At 40.5% G+C, this 17,176-nt stretch overlaps 1 protein-coding gene across 1 annotated transcript in view; it reads right to left on the bottom strand.

Annotated features, from left to right (window-relative positions):
* Positions 1 to 6,788: 6,788 nt before the first annotated feature.
* The window catches only part of LOC118846989 (angiotensin-converting enzyme-like), a 30,831-nt gene continuing 20,443 nt past the window's right edge, over positions 6,789 to 17,176 (bottom strand). Inside the window, exons 11-12 of the mRNA XM_036755643.1 lie at positions 15,476 to 15,574; positions 6,789 to 7,080 (exon numbers count right to left, since the gene is read on the bottom strand). Of these exons, the coding sequence (XP_036611538.1) occupies positions 6,789 to 7,080; positions 15,476 to 15,574 (391 nt within the window). The remainder of the gene's footprint in view (positions 7,081 to 15,475; positions 15,575 to 17,176) is intronic.

The raw sequence follows: 17,176 nt of genomic DNA, 5'->3' as shown, positions 1-17,176 counted from the left end.
AAATTTATTTTTTATTTTTAGTTTACAACACTCAGTTCCACAAGTTTTTGGGTTCCAAATTTTTTCTCCCTCCCACTCCTCCCCTCACCCCCCCCAAGATGGCATGTAATCCAATGTAGGTTCTACATATACCTTTATACTGAACTTATTTGCATCATAGTCCAATTGTAATGAGGAATTATAACCAATGGAATGAATCATGAGAAAGGACAAATGAAACCAAGAAAGAAGGAAAAAGAAAGAAGAAAAGGAGAGAGCAAAAAGTTTGCCTCAATCTATATTCAGACTCCATAATTCTTTCTCTGTCTGTGCATAGCTTTTCCCATCATGAGTCTTTTGGAACTGCCTTTGAACCTTGCCTTGATGAGAGGAGTCAAGTCTATCAAAGTTAGTACTTTCAGAAACAGTGTGTCTGTAATCATGTATAATGATCTCCTGGTTCTGCTCCCCTCACTCAGCATCAGTTTGTATAAGTCATTCCAGGTTATAATGAATGTCTGCTCCTCATTCCTTATAGCACAATAGTATTCCATTACAACAATCATCTCTTGAAACTCCTCCCATATAGCCTCCTGCATCTTTGAGATTCTGGGGAAACAGACCCAAACTACAGGTCATGGAAACGATTAAGGAAGGGATTGCATGTCCGGGACCTTTTTTGGGGTCAGGGACTATACCAAAAGCAAGCAAGAGAAGCACAGTGGTAAAGAGCTGTCCTCCCCTCCATCTCAACAGTGCATAAGATTTTCAATAGCTGCCAGTTCTTGCTTTTCTAATTCAATCATTCAAAAAGCATTTATTAAGCACCTACTAAATACCAGGCACTGTGCTAAGTGCTAAGATTCTCCCAGACCTATATGCCTATGTACCAGGCACTGTGCTAAGTGCTAAGATTCTCCTAGACCTATATGCTTTTGCACAGATTACTTCCCTGTTCCCTCTCTGTCTTAGAGAAGATTGGGGCAATTTTACTTATTTTCGTCTCAGGATTCCGCTTCCCTTTGTGGGAATATTTCAGCTCACAACAGTTATGAAATAGTGCTGCAGAAACACCCACTACATCAGACTGCATTTAGAGTTGATATTATTAACAATAGGGAAGTATTGATTCTTAAGATAGGAAATAAAGTGATGAAGGGGGTGTTTGGGGAAAGACTATAGCAGCAATGGTGAGAGGGAAAGGAGGCAAGGATCCTCACATGTAAAGTGGGGTGGAGAGAGAATGGGCTAAATTATTTCTAAGGTCCCAACTCTAATAGTCTATCTATAAGACCAGATAGGCTTGCAGAAGTACAAGTTTGAAGGAATGAAGCTCTGGACTAGGGAAGCTAACTGGGAATGGAAAGTGAAGGGAAGGAGAGTAAGGAGTCTTTGGGAAGCCATAGACAAATATAGAGGAGTGGTATCCAACTCATGAGGATGGAATCACTAATTCATACATCTAGTTCCCTGTAGGATACATACTGACTATTTTAAAATGTAGTATTATCTAGGTTTTTTTAAAAAAATTATTTATTTTTAGTTTACAACATTCAGTTCTGCAAGCTTTTGAGTTTTAAATTTTCTCCCCCTCCGCCCTCCCCCTTCCCCAAGACATCATACAACCTGATATAGGCTTTACATATACATTCATATTAAACATATTTTCACATTAGTGAATTAGAAGAATTATAACCAATGGAATGAACCATGAAAAAGAAGGGACGTAACAAGACAAAAAAAGAGCAAATAGTATGCTTCAGTCTGCATTCAGATTCTGTAATTCTTTCTCTGGATGTGGATAGCATTTTCCATCACGAGCCTTTTGGAGTTGCCTTAGAACCTTGCATTGCTGAGAAGAGCCAAGTCTATCAAAGTCATCACACAATGTGGCTGTAACTGTGTACAATGTTCCCCTGGTTCTGCTCCCCCTCACTCAGCATCAGTTCATATAAGTCTTTCCAGGTTTTTCTGAAGTCTGTCTGCTCATCATTTCTCATAGCACAATATTCCATTCCATTCCTACACTACAACTTGTTCAGTATCTATGTTTTATTGTATTTTTATTTTAAATGTTTCTCAATTACGTTTTAATCTGGTTCAGCCCATGCTTGGGAGTGTGTTGGGCATCATGTAGCCTGCTAGTCACGTGTTTGTCACCTCTGATATAGAGAGCTACTTCACTCTGATTCAATCTCTGGACCTCAGTCCCTTTTCTTCTGCTGCCCACCCTCTTCCTCGTTGATAGGACAAATCATAGGAGCATAAGATTTAGAGCTGCAAAGGACCTCAGATATCAGATATCATATAGTCTAACCCACCTCATTTTGCAGACGAAGAAACTGAAGACTTGAAAGGTAAAATGACTTGCCAGAGGTAAAGAGGTAATAAAAACAGAGCCAAGATTCAAACTCAGGTCCTTTGACTCTGAACTTCAGTTCTTTTCAAATTACACTAGTAACAAGATGGTAGAAAAAATGTTTCTGGTGGACCTCAACCCCGTATCCCCTATTCCTGAAGTTCTCAAAGTGTGGTCCAAGAAACCCTGGGTTCCTGAGGCCTTTCCAGGACTTCTACAAGGTCAAAACTATTTTCATAATAATACTAAGACATATTTATATGACCCATATGAACAAAAGCTCTTTGTGGGGTTCTCAAGAATTTTTTGATAATGTAAATGAATCCTGAGACCAAAAATTTTGAGAACCTCTGCCTCCTTTGGGGAGGCATTCAGTCCTTTGGGACTGTTATTATCTGGTGACTGACAACCCAGTCCCTCTTCTTCCTAAGGGAAGGTATTGTGGTGGGGGGGTGGGGTGGGGGGGTGGGGCTAGGGGAAGGAGAAGCCATGGGAGGGGAGAGTGTAGAACCAAAGGTGAACAGATGCTGTCACTTACCTTTCTGTATGTCTGTTGTTAGAGAGGAGCAAAGTGGAGGGAATCTCACCTCCCATTCTGTCCTTGCATCAGCCACTAGGGATGAGGGTCAGAAGTGTATCTGACCCTTCACTTTTATACCGTAAATGACAGCTTCCTGTTATCCTGCCACTGTCCCTGTATTCTTAAACAGTAACAGTTAGCACTGTACCTCTTCAGGAGCCTGGCAAGACCCAGAGCCCTTCCATGCTTCCTAGCTATATGACCACATCTCCCGGCCTCAGTTTCCTCACCTGGAAAATGGGGGCACTAACGGCACCTATGCTTAGAGTCGCTGCTGTTGTTCAGTCCTTTCAGTCGCATCCTGTTCTTCCTGACCCCATCTGGGCTTCTCTTGGCAGAGATACTGGAAGGGTCTGCCATTTCCTTCTCCAGCTCACTTTACCAATGAGGAAACTGAGGCAAACAGGGTTCAGTGACTTGCCCAGGGTCCCATAGGTAGGAAGGCCAGGTTTGAACTTAAGAAGATGAGTCTTCCTTAACTCTAGGCTCCGCGCTTTATTGCCTGTACCACCTAGCTGCCCTGTTAGAATTGTGATGAAGATCAAATGATCTTATATATGTATATGTATACATATATATATATATATATATATATATATATATATCACTTGCAAACATTAAAGTGCTGTATAAATGCGAGTTACTAACTATATCATCATCGTATGCATATGTATCATCATCATCATCTTCATCATCGCCATCATCATCATCACCATCGTCATCATCCCTTTTTACCCAGAGACTCAAGAAACTCAGAGTAGCTCCTCCTGAAGACAAATGGGCGGGTGTGAGGGCAGAATGAAGTTTCATTTTTCTGTTTTGTTTGTTTTCTGTTTCATTTTTCTGCTTCGCAAAGGATGTCTGTGTTTGGAAGCATAGGGGATAGGTCAGGGGTTAGGACCACAGTGTCCTAGCAGAAAGAAGAAGCCATCCTAAGGGTCTCCAGATTCTTGAAGGTAAGTTTCCTTTTTGATTTTCTCAGCATGATATAGGAAGGTAGTAGGAAAAAGACTAGTCTGCTCCCGAGGAACATCTCCAAAGAACTTCCCTTTTAAGCTTCCTAAATGCCTTCATGAACTTCACCTCCCCTTCTTCTCCAATCCACACCTCCTCCTCCCCCCCACCCCGCCCCCACTCCCAATCTCCCTCACCTCAGGAAATTTTTATAAAAAGCCAGGAAAGATATTTACTTATCTTTCACTTTCCAGGACAACAGGGAATGTGTATGGGGGCCAGAGGAGGGGTGGGGAAGGTGTGCTTATCAGAGCCATCTCTTGACAGAAATGCCCACTCTATTTAAATATTAAGTAAGTCATTTATTATTTGGGCCTTGGGCCTAATTTCCTAGGCCTCCCCTGGTTTGGGTTTGGCTCTTTAATACTCAGAGGTCTGGGAGTTTGGAAGTTGAAAGGGACATGAACCCTACACATATATCTGGGTAAGACCTAACATGGAATTCTGCTATATTGCAGGGGCTTTCAAGCCAGGAAAAAGGAAAGGATATCTTTGGTGAGTGTACTATGACATTTATAATGCATGCAAATGTTAAATCAATAAAGTAAATGATATATTTACTTTTTTTTTAATAGAGGGCTATCAGCAATGTCCTTCCTGAGCTAGAACTACCCTCCTTCTCTCCCCTCCAGCCAATTTCCTGGGGTTCAAGAGAATACAAAGTATGACTGACTTGAAGACCCAAACCCTAGGGATTTGGAGGGTAGATGAGGTTGGGAGGTGGATAGAGCCATCAGGGGACTAGAACAGAGGTATCTGAGCTCCCGAAGAAGACTGGGGAGATAAAGCTTGGGGCCCCAGGCACATTTGAACACGCACACAAGCACACACAGTATCACAGTCATACACGTGCACATAGCTATATTGAGTCTCATATACACCCAGTCATATCTATCAGTCACTCACACACAAAATGGCACACACGGTCATGGGCCCCATAGTAATACATGAGCACACATAATCATAGCCATCCATAATCACCACTATACCCAGAGCTATACAGTCACAAATATAGATACAGCTATACAATCTGAAGTCAACCTCTACTCTTGGTCTTATATCTGCCTTCTCCCTGCCTCCCACCCCCTCCCCGCCAGTTTATCCTTTCACCTCTGACCTCCCCCCACCCAAATATAAATACAATCTGCATCACTGGGGCAACCCTTTGTTCCTGGTGTCTAAGATGAAGTCCTCTATGTTCTGTTTTGAACATTATAGAAATTGATCTCCCAGGGTTTCTTGGAACTGAGGATGAAGACATAGACAGATAGCATCAAAACAGATAGCAGTAGAAACAGAGTCAGGCTGAAGAGTAGGTACTGGCTCTTGATGACATTCTGGATCGTCATGGGGACTCCCAGAAATGTGCCTTCTTTGTATGTATCAGGCATGTTGCCCTCGGATAGAACCTTATAGAGTAGACCTACTATAATCAGGAATAGGACTAGACATAGGATCAGCAGTATCCACTGCCCAGCCATGGCATTAATGTTGTCTGTTTTCAGGGACAGGAAGCTCACTCTTCTTTTCCCTAGGGAAAACACAGCAAAGCCAGGATAAGTACTAAGGAAAAATCAACCCCTTCTCCCTCCTGCTCTAATTAGCCTCTGTGGGACATGGATGGGTTATAGCATGGGAGAGTTTCTGAGTACCTCTTAGGATACTTGCTGAAGGAGGATGCTATGGTCAGCAACTCCCCCAAGAATTTCTGCTTTCATTAGACTTATAGCTATTCAGCACCCATTCTTTATATGTATAAATATATACATATGTGTGTATACAAATATAAATAGATATTCTGATTTCATAATGGAACCAATCTATTGTATATGTGTATATATAATATTTGAATATACAGAATATGTTTTATTTAATATATAAATATATACTAAATATAGTAGTATATAGATAAATACTTATATATGTATCGTATGTGTATATGTATATATAAATAAATGTTCTAGTTTCAGACTGGTACCAACCTATTGTGCATGCATATGTATATATGTAAATGTATAAATATATTAAATACAAGAATATTTTAATTCATAAAGCATATTTATGTGTATTTAATACACAGTATGTATTAACTATAGAAACATTTAGTAGATAAAATATTTATATGTATTATATATGTATGCATGTGTATATATACCTATGTATATTTATGCATATTATATACATATTGTGTATGCATGTTGTTGTTCAGTCACGTCCAACTCTTTGTGACCCCATTTGGGCTTTTCTTGGCAAAGATATTGGAGTGGTTTGCCATTTTCTTCTCCAGCTCATTTTACAGATGTGGAAACTGAAATTATCAGGGCTAACTGACTTGCCTAGGGTCACATAACTAATAAGTGTCTGACATCATATTTGAACTCAGGATGATGAGTCTTCCTGAATACAGACCCAGCATTCTATCGATGGCATCCCCTAGTTGCCCCAGTGTATATGTAAATATATGTACGTAAACATATATTATGGAGTTGGAATTTGGTTGAGAATTGAAGCCCAAAATTAGGAGCAGGGTCTTGGCTGGGGCAAAGCCAAGCTGGAGTAGGATGATTTAGGTGGTAGAGTAGATAGCATGCTGGACCCAGAGTCAGGAAGATTCACTTTCCTAATTTCAAGTCAAACCTCAGACGCTAGCTGTGTGACCCTGGGCAAGTCACTTAACCTCTGTTTGCTTAAATTTCCTCATCGGTAAAAATGGAGATAATAGCACCTACTTCCCAGGGTTGTTGTGAGGACCCAATATGATAATATTTGTAAAATGCTTAGAACAGTGCCTGTCAAATAATAGGTACTATCTAAATGTTAACTAGTAGCGGTAGCAGTAGTAGTACCAATGGTAGTTTAGTAGTTGTAGCTATAGCAGCAGCAGTGGTAGTAGCAGTAGAAGTGGTAATAGTAGGAGCAGTAATTAATAGTAGTCATTGTAGTAACAGTAGTAGTACCACTATCAGAGATGCAGCAGCTAAACTCAGGCCAGCCCAGGACTTCTTCCTGACGCACATTCTCAGCAATGAGCCAGTCCAGGAGGGGCTTAAAGTACTTCATGAGGGGTTTTGCTGACATGTTATACTGCCCGGTGATCATCTTCATTGCTTCTGGCCATGGCTTGCTGAATCCAAGTTTCATGACATCCCTGGGGTGGAAGAGCCTTGTCATCAGTAAGGCCAGGGTGAGCAGCATGCACCCCACGCCACTTCACACCCTGCCCCGGATAGTCCTGGCCCCCAGCTTGCCAATGTCTCCTTTCCCCACCTCCCTGACTCTGACTCTGTCACCTGGTCTCCCCCTGAACCAAGGGGAGTGTCTAGCTCTCTGGACTGGAGGGTGGGAGGAAGAATGAGGAGGAGGAGGAGGCATAAAAGAACTGTTATCCTCATGACCAACATATTGCTGGGTGGAGTGAGTGGCAGAGTGTCCTTTTACCTTAGTAAATATGTGAAACCTTTCTTGAGCCCCTCAACTGCTTTTACTCATCTCAAACTATCTTATCTTTAACTACATTATATTTATTCTTCATCTCTATATTTTTTGAATATATACTTATCTAGGTACTCATTTTCTCCCTCCCCTACGCCAGAATGTAATCTCTTTAAGAGTAGATATTGGTTCATTCTTTGTATTTTTATCCTCATCCCTTAATAAGCATGGGCTTAATAAGTGTTTGTTGACTGATTGAATTAATTCCAAAAACACTTAAAGGGGCAGCTAGGTGGTGCAGTGAATAGAGCACCGGCCCTGGAGTCGGGAGGACCTGAGTTCAAATTCGGCCTCAGACACTTGACACACTTACTAATTGTGTGACCTTGGGCAAGTCACTTAACCCCAATTGCCCTGCCTTTTCCCCTCCAGAGAAAATAATCCTAAAACAAAAACACTTAAAAAGTGCTTAGAATATGTAAGGTCCTAGGCTCAGATTTCTTCATGTATAAGAGTTCACAAGGACAACAAAAGAAACTTTAACGTTTTTTTTTTTCCTGCACCCACCCTGACGACTCTCAATGTACAATCATCCCTTCCTTCTGCATCAAGACTTTGCCCATCAAGGTTTTGATATATTGCAGGTTGGCATAAGAAATTAAATGGGAATATTTTGGGAGTCTTGCAGAAGCTACAGACAACATGCGAAAGCCAGCAGATGACACAGAAAAAGTATTTTTACTTAACATTACTTAACATTTACTTAACATATAGCCTATGAGCCATATTTTACAATAAGGTTACTATGGACACCCCATGAAAGAAAAAGAAAAATTCAGACTTCTTCTCTGTAGAGCAGGGAAGGCCAAAATTTTTACTCGGATTTTCCAGATCACAGAGGAGCATGTGCCCTTAACCCCTGTGATGTAGAAGGGATAACTGTACTTCCACGACAGCCCCAGGCAGGATGTAAATTTAACATTGGGAATCCTTTCTATTGTTGGAAGTAGAATTGACAGATATGAAATGTCCTTCTCAGCTTGACTCTTATTAATAGGAAAGAATTCATTGAGGATCAAAACAATTATTTTCAAGATTAATTTGCAAGATGGTATGGTGGGGAGAGTCCTGGACTTGAAGTCGAGAATTCTAGGCCTTTGTTCCAGCTACTAGCTGCTAGGTGACTTTGCTCGAGTCACTCTCCCTTTGGGAGCCTTTGCTTCCTCATTTATAAAACGAGGGATTTTCCAGCCATAAAAAGATTCTATAATTCTGTGCCACTTTTAAAATTCTATGGTCTGAAGGGAAAAGAGGCAAATTAGTAAAGGAAGAAATATTAGTAACCTTAGGCAAGAGAAATTTGCCAGAATTAGGTAGGTAAGATGGGAGATAATTTGTTTGAAGAGAGCCTTTAAAGAGGTGCTTTGGCCTACTGAATCAAATGTGTTATGATCAATAAGTACAGAAGTATCTTGTATTATTGATGTCTTTCATCATTATCATTATCATGCCATCATTACTATCATACCATCAATTGAATGAGGGCAAAAGTGTGGTCTCCTATAGAATAGGACTTGTGAAAGTTTGCCTGTTCTTTACCACCATTACTGAGGACTTCCACGATCATGGTGATTATCATAAAACTGCAAAATTCCTTTAATCCCTTCTCCCAGAAACATATTTAATACTAAATATTTATTTAAAAAATTTATTTGAAATATTTATTTGAAATATTTAATACTAATATTTTGCTATTGCAATTAGATGGCTGCCAAATAAGGGAATGCGAGTATTTGGAGTCAGAGGACTTGAGTTCAAAACTTCCTGACAGTTACTACTGCATGACCTTGGACAAGTCACATAGGCTCTCTAGGCCCTACGTTCCTTTAGATCTATAATCCTATAATTGTAATCTCTGAGGAATTAAAAAGGGGTTTATCACACAGAGGGCAAGGAGAGATACTTAGCAGACAGAGCAATTGACAACATATAACAAATAAGGAACTTATTTGAAGAAGACTTAGAGTAAGGTGGTCATGAGAGAAACATATGATCCAAAAAGATGGGATGGTAAGTATGAGGTCTAACAAGTGAGCAGCCTGAGTACCTCACTGGTGTCTTCCAGATGTCAAGAGAAAGAGAGGAAGGCCCCCAGGTTGTCGGGTGGACCCACTGTGGCAAATTTATGGAAGAACATGAACAAGATGATGAGAAGTCACAGAGAGGTTGGAGGGAATTTCCAGGTCTATAGGATTACATACCCCTTCTTGAATTTTAAATGTTTAAGGGAGTAAGGACCCAATGGGAATAAGAAGGTAGGCAGTCCAAGTATCAGTCTCCTTATTTGGTAAATAGAGAAAATGAGTCTCTGAGACAATATATGACTCACTCACATCCACCTGCCTTATAAGTATCAAAGTTAGAACTTGAGTCCAGATCAATTCCAGTGATCCTTCCTTTTTTTCTTTTTAAAAATATCTTCATTGCTATTATTTTTGGTTACATCTGAGTTCCAAGCTGCTTCCCTCCCAACCTCCCAGCCCCACACTGGAGAAGGCAATATTTAACACAAATATATATGTTAGACTATACAATACATAGTCCTACAAGTCAGTTCTTTCTCTGGAGGTGGCTAGCATCTTCCTTCCTAGGTCCTTTGTGGTTGATTGGATGTTCACATAACTCAGAATAGTATAGTCATTCACATTTACTCTTTGAACAATATTGCTGTCCATGTATATAATATTCTCTTGGGTTTGCTCATTTTTGCTCTTCTTTATTTCTCGCAAGTCTTTCTACGTTTTCCTAAAAATCAACCTGCTGATCTTTTCCTACAGCATAGTAGTCTTCCATCATAAGCATATACCACACCTTATTCAGCCATCCTTTCAATTTCCAGTTCTTCTAATGTGCCACAAGAAGCACAGGGGACTAAGAAAACTAGCTGTTCAAAGATAAAGTCCTGCAGGACCACAAATAACCTACAGGAAAGGCCAGAAGGTCTCCACAGGCCAAGCTAACTAAACTTATACTGTTTAGTGCTTAACTCACTCAACAGTGAATTAAGGACAAATGGAAAAAGACAAAAAAGTTCAGAAATGAGGCTCAATCCTTAAAGGAATGACTTGATTGTCTAGGGACAAGCATAGAGATGCCTGCCAGCACTAGAAAGAAGATGCAATAGGACACTTTGTGACATAAAATATAGAAAATTATTTAAATATAATTTATTATTATTTAAATATATTTGATAAAACAGAAGCCACGAACTTCAACCTTCCGATAGGCAGAGAGAGCTCATTTTTTTTCTATAGTACTTCAAGGTTTGTCAGATGCCTCATAGACATTAGCTCATTTGTTCCTCACAACCAATGTGTGAGGTGCTGCTAGTATTATCCCTGTTTTACACCCTCCCTGGCTGCTGATTTATCAGTAAGAGAAACATACTTGGTAACAGTGAAAAGGCAGAGCAAAAATACTGTTTTCTTTATTTCTGTAATGTCAGAGAAGCTCAGCTGGGAACTGTTGGTTAGAACAAGCAAAAATAGGGTGATAAGGATGGAAAAAGAGTAGAGGATGATGAAATAATGAACTCAGGCATCATCCATTGGTCCTGGGGTTTGAGTCTACTGAGCCCGGAAATAATGATAGACTGTTGGAGGGGGAAGAAGCCTTTGATACAATCTGGTCTAAACTGTTCATTTTAGAGAGAAGAAACTGAGGTGCAGAGAAGGAAAGAGAATTCAATTGCATCTAATAAACATGTTTAGTAAGTACTTGCTACTTTCAAGGTGCTGGTGCTGGAGATGCAAACACACACAAAAAATAATTATAGCTAGCATTTATATATTTATATAGCACGTTACAAATATTATATCCTTTATGTATCATTTATTTATATCATTATATTATCGAAACAACCACAAGAGATACGTGATATTATTATCTCTATTTTGTGGATAAGAAATTGAGGCTAGAAGACTTGCCTAGGGTCACACAGTTAGTAAGTTTTTACGGCAGGATTTGAACTCAACTCTTCCTGATACCAGGGTTGGTGCTGTAACCACTGTGCCACCTAGCTGCCTCTAACAATCAAAACGGTCTCTGCCTTCAAGGGTCTTGCATTCTACTCGGGAGGTGGGATACAACATGTACACAAATACGTAAGGATAATACAAAATAAATTGTGGGAGAGATACAGACAATAGACAGAGCTGAACACACTAAAATCGGAGGTATTAGGGAGGCTTTACAGCGGAGGTAACATGACTTGAACTTTCAAAGAAGACAAGTTTTTTGATAGGAGGAGTTGTGTGTTGTTCAGTCATTTTAGTCATGTCTGACTCTTTGTGACCTCATCCGGGGTTTTCTTGGCAGAAGTACTAGAGTAGTTTGCCACTTCCTTCTTCAGCTCATTTTACAGATGAGGAAATGGAGGCAAACAGGGTTAAGTGACTTGTCCAGGGTCGCTCAGCTAGTAAGTATCTAAGACTGGATTTGAATTCAGTTCTTTCTGACTCCAGGCCAGGTGCTCTACCCACTACACCACCTAGGGTCTCAGACTAGCTGTGTGACCCTGGGCAAGGCAACCCCATTTGCCTCAGTTTTCTCATCTGTAAAATGAACCAGAGAAGGAAATGGCAAACCATTCTAGTATCTTTGCCAAGAAAACCCCAAATAGGGTCATGAAGAGTCAGAGTTAAGCAGGGAGTGCATTTTAGGCATGGGGGATAGCCTATGAGTGCACAGAGGTAGGAGATGGAAGTGTTGCATTCAGGGAACAGCCTATTTTGGCTGAGATACAGAGTTCATGAAGCAGAGTAATAGGAAACATGATGGAACCACATTGTAAAGGGGTTTAAGAAGTTTGTGTTCAATCCTTGAAGCATCGGGGAGCCTTCGAAGGTTTTTGAGTGACATCATTAGACTTGTGCCTTAGGAAAATTGTTTTGGAAGCTTCTTGGACAAAGAATTTGAAAAGAGAAATAGAAATAGGGAGATCAATTGTAAGAGAAGAGGTCCAGGGAGAAGAGGATGTCTGCAAGTGAGGTTAAAGTGGTACTATCAACAAAATATGGTAATTGATTGGACGTGAGGAGGAAGAGTCAAGTAGGACTCTGAGAATGCAAATATGGGTGACTGGAAGGATAGTGGACCTGGACGGGGTGATCTAGACACACTCAGTGAACTTCAGAGGAGGAAGGTGATGGTGACGGAAAGGAAATCTGGAGGTGTCAAAGAGGAGCAAAGACCTAGTGTGTTTTGGGTGGGGGGCATAAGAGAAACAACAAACACTAGAGAGATCCAGAGTCTTACAGAGAAAGTACAAATCCTTTGAATAGGAGGACGAAGGGAATAAACATTTATAAAGCACCTACTATGTGCCAGGCACTCTACAAATATTGTCTCATTTGAGCCTCACAACAACTCTAGGAGGTAGGTGCTATTATAATCCTCACTTACATTTGAAGAAGCTGAGAGAGACAGAGGTTAGATGACTTGCCTGAGGTCACGCAGCTGGTTAAGTGTCTGAGGCCATATTTGAATTTAGGTCTTCCTCACTCCACCCCAGTGCTCTATTCACTATACCACATCAGTTAGAGCAAAGAAAGAGTATGAAAAGAAAATGCCATCCGTCTACAGAGAAAGAACGGATGGCGAATGAATACAGATTGAAGAATACTTAAAAAAACTGCATTATTCTTTTTTTTTTTGGTCTGTGTTTTCTTTTGCAACATGCCTAATATGGAAATGTTTTGTATGACTGCACCTTTATAATCTATATCAAATTGCTTGCCTTCCCCAGAGGGAAGGAAAGAATTTTTGGAACTTAAAATTAAAAAAAAACCAAAATTTTTTTGTTTTCATGTAATTAAGAATAAAATAAAATAAAATAAAAATGGAAAAAAATAAAAAAGAAAGAGTATAAAAGGTAGAGATCTAGGATGAAGGGGAGTTTGTAATGATAAAGCAGAGCTCCAGACCAGTGAAAAGGAAAGGCAGAGCGGCGAGTTTGAGCAGGATAAACAGGGATCAGTAACAAAAGATATTCTTCACCTTGGGAGATGGCAACTTTGAATCAAAGAGACTGGGGGATCAAGAGATCTGAATTTACTAACCTTAAGATTAGGGAAGTACTAGTACTAGAAAATACTAGCCTTCCTCCCTTCCTGCCATAAGGGAGGATAGTTTTAGTTTAATGTTTACTCTCAAACATCAGACACTTGTCCAAGGTCATGCAGTTAGTCAAGGATTCCCAGAACAGAACTCTTTTTCATTCATTCTTGATAACCCACGTGAAGCAAGCTAGACTTTGTCATCAAATTGCAGATGACACAATTAGGCATGGTTACTACCACCACTATGCCCTCATGATAAGAATGAAATTCAAAGCCACCTTTATAAATTGGGAAAAAGAAATTTTTTACCCAAAGCAAGAGAAAATTCAATAGCAATAAGATAGTAAGTAGTAAGTAGTAAGATCAGTAATTAAGAATAACAAAAAAATTCAACTCTGAAATAACAGGATGGGAGAGCTTGGGTTAGGGACAAACAAAACAGAAGAGAATCTGAAGATTGTCATTGACCAGGAACTAACTATACTCAATTTCCTTTTTTTTTCACCCCTAAAATTTCCTTGTGAAGAAAAGGTGGTGGTATGATTTTAGGGTATATTAAAAGGTGTTTTACATGCAAATACCATTTAGGGAGATAGGGAAGGACCCTGCTCTGGCATCCAGTAGACCTGAGTTTATGTCCTAACTATACCAATTAGCTGCTCAAGGTGATGACTAATGAGTGATAATGTGATTTCCCTCACCCTGTTGACTCAGTTTCCTGGACTACAAGATGAGAAGTTGGACTAGATACTCTGAAGGGCCCTTTCAGTTCACATCCGATGGTTCTTGGGAGATTACAAGGTGAATAAATTCCTTCCACCAGCCCAAGGTTGGGACAGCTCTTTCAGAGAATGTCTTGGAGCTTCTTGAGGATCAATATAGGCAGGTGGTCACACTCACCCTAGGAGTTTCCCTGCCTCTTGGGAGTTGTAGATGTTACATTTGTGCAAGGGACCTGTGTGGCCTGAGGCTCGACACAGGGCCTCATGGAACTGGAACTGGATCACAAAGCTGATAAAGTACCTAAGCAGAGGAGAGAGAAGAAGGTGGGGAAAAGGTAAGAAGGAGCTCTGGAGACTGGGACCAGCCTGAAGCTGCCTTGGAAAACTCCTCGGGGATTGAGTAGGCCTGGAAACTCCATCATGGCCTCCATTTAACCCAGGCCCATCAGAAGTGTCTGGGTAAGCTTCTTAGGCCTGCTGCCTCTAGTTTGGGCTACACCTCTATGGGGCCCTCTGGCTCCAGGACCAGCCTGGCCTGAGAAGTAGTGAGGAAGTATGGGGAATTTTCCCTAGCTAGTATATTGAAGAAGCTGCTCCTCTTTCCCTGAGGCGAGATGACGTTGGCCTTAATGAATAATCACCTTTCTGAAGCTTGATAACTAGCTTTGAATGTGATATCCTTTTGTGGTTCTGGTTGCTTTATACAATGTCTTTTTCTGGTGCAGACATTGTCCCCTCCTCTGATTCTTGGTCACATATTTTTCCTCTACCTCCCTGACCTCTTCCCAGCAGCAAAGAAAGGCTTGGCAAAATTCCGAAGCAGGAAAAGCCATTTTTAGTTTACTTCAGGGTTTCTTCTTGAGCCCCTTTCCTGTTTTGGGGCCCATCTGATGCCCTCAGCTCTCTGCCCATCTAAGGGGAAATTGGATCTCAGCGACAGGATTTAGTTGCAAGGGGCAGATGAGGTTCCATGGAGGACCTCTCCCAGAAGGCATTTGCATCCAATAGAAAAAGTGGGAACTTGGGGTAGCTAGGTGGCACAGTGAATAGAGCACTGGCCCTGGAGTCAGGAGGACCTGAGTTCAAATCTGGCCTCAGACACTTGACATATGTACTAGCTGTGTGACCTTGGGCAAGTCACTTAACCCCAATTACCCTGCCAAAAAGAAAAAGTGGGAAGTGGCAGTCCTGGTATCCTTGAACCACATGGGAGTTTGCCTAATCAAAAGGTTTGATTTATGGGCACTGTGTGCAGTGCCCAAAACCTTACCTGATATAAGGTACATTGCCAGGAATGTGGAACTTAGAACCTGGGTCAAAGTCTTCCTCTGACCTTGGCACTGGTGGGCATAGTCCCTGATATTTTAACCTGGCAAGGGACAATATGACAAATGATCATGTTGACAGCAGCAACTTTTGACTTTGCAAAGTAATTTCTTATCTATTGTTTCATTTTTAAATTTTTTTTCAATGTTATGCTTCCATTGGTATAGAGAATTCCTTATTGGGAAAATTCCATTCTCAATGAAGATCAACTATAGCTCTACAATTTATAGAGCCAGAGAACTAAAAGATCACTCAGGACGCTGAAAAGTTAATAATAACAAGACCTAGCACTTACAGAATGCTTTAAGGTTTGCAAAACACTTTACATACTTTATCTCATTTGATCATCACAATGACAACCCTGTGAGGTAGGTGCTGTGACTGTCGTTTTATAGATGAAGAAATTGGGACTAAGAAAAGTTAAGTAACTCACCGAGGGTCACATAGCCAGTGTGTGTCAGAAGTGGCATGTGAACATTTTCCTGTGAGTCTTTATCTCTATTCACTGCCCTCTTTATTATTTCATCTGATCCCCCAAACAGTAGGTATTATTCTCCCCCACCTAACAGATGGGAATACTGAGGCGTGAGGAACTCTCCCAGGGTTGGTGGCAGAAACAGAGGTAGAATCCTGATTATCCCAACTTAGCAATCAAGGATCTTTCAGTTGGAGTAACCTAGAGGTTACATAGGATCATATATTTAGAGTGGAAGAGGATGCCCATTCCCCTCCTTTTATACCTGAGGAATCCAAAGCCTAGGCATGGGAAATAATTCATTTAAAATCACATAGGTGAGGGGCAGCTAGGTGGCCCACTGGCCCTGAAGTCAGGAGGACCTGGCACTTACTAGCAGTGTGACCCTGGGCAAGTCACTTAAAGCCAGTTGCTTCAAAAAAAATCACATAAAGGCAGAACCAGAATTTGAACCCAGTTCCTTTGACTCCAAATCTAATGCTCTTTCCAGTAGATCAAGTGTAGGGGGAGGTGTGTGGTGGGCAGAGAAAAAAGGGACATAGGAGGCCACGTTCTGAAATGAATGCATAATATTTGCTGCCTTATTGCTGATGTTAATGTTTTATATTCAATTATAAAATACAAGCTAATAATAAAAACTCACATTTATATAACTAACAACTTATAATGACATAAACTTGAAGGTTTCCAAGTAGAAGCTTTGGAGCTTAGTGGATCATTTTCTCAAAATGTGGTCCAGGGACTTTCCAGGGTCCCCAAGAACCTTTGAGGGAGTCTGTGAGGTCAAAACTATTTTCATAACAATACCAAGACATTTTAACGCCTAATATGGTAAGCATTAATAGATATAATCCACATAAACAAAAATTCTTGTGGGGGGGAACCCTTAATAATTTTTTAAAGTGTAAAAGTGTCCTGAGATAAAAAAGTTTCAGAATTGTCTGCTTAGTAGATAGAATGCTGGATTTGGAATCAGAAAGACCACCCAAAGCTCACTTCTGACACTTACTAGCTGGCTAACAAGTGATTTAATCTCTGTTCCTCAGGGAACTCCCTAAAACTTAGCCATTAAATCATAGAAAGTTCAGTCTACAGGTAGATCTATACCAGGAGTTCCCTGAGCTGAAGAAATCATAGTTTTTTTTTTGTTTTTTTTGTTTGTTTTTACTA

Source organism: Trichosurus vulpecula, chromosome 4, assembly GCF_011100635.1.
Source record: "Trichosurus vulpecula isolate mTriVul1 chromosome 4, mTriVul1.pri, whole genome shotgun sequence".
Taxonomy (NCBI): domain Eukaryota; kingdom Metazoa; phylum Chordata; class Mammalia; order Diprotodontia; family Phalangeridae; genus Trichosurus; species Trichosurus vulpecula.
This window is presented reverse-complemented; position numbering and strand designations above follow the sequence as displayed.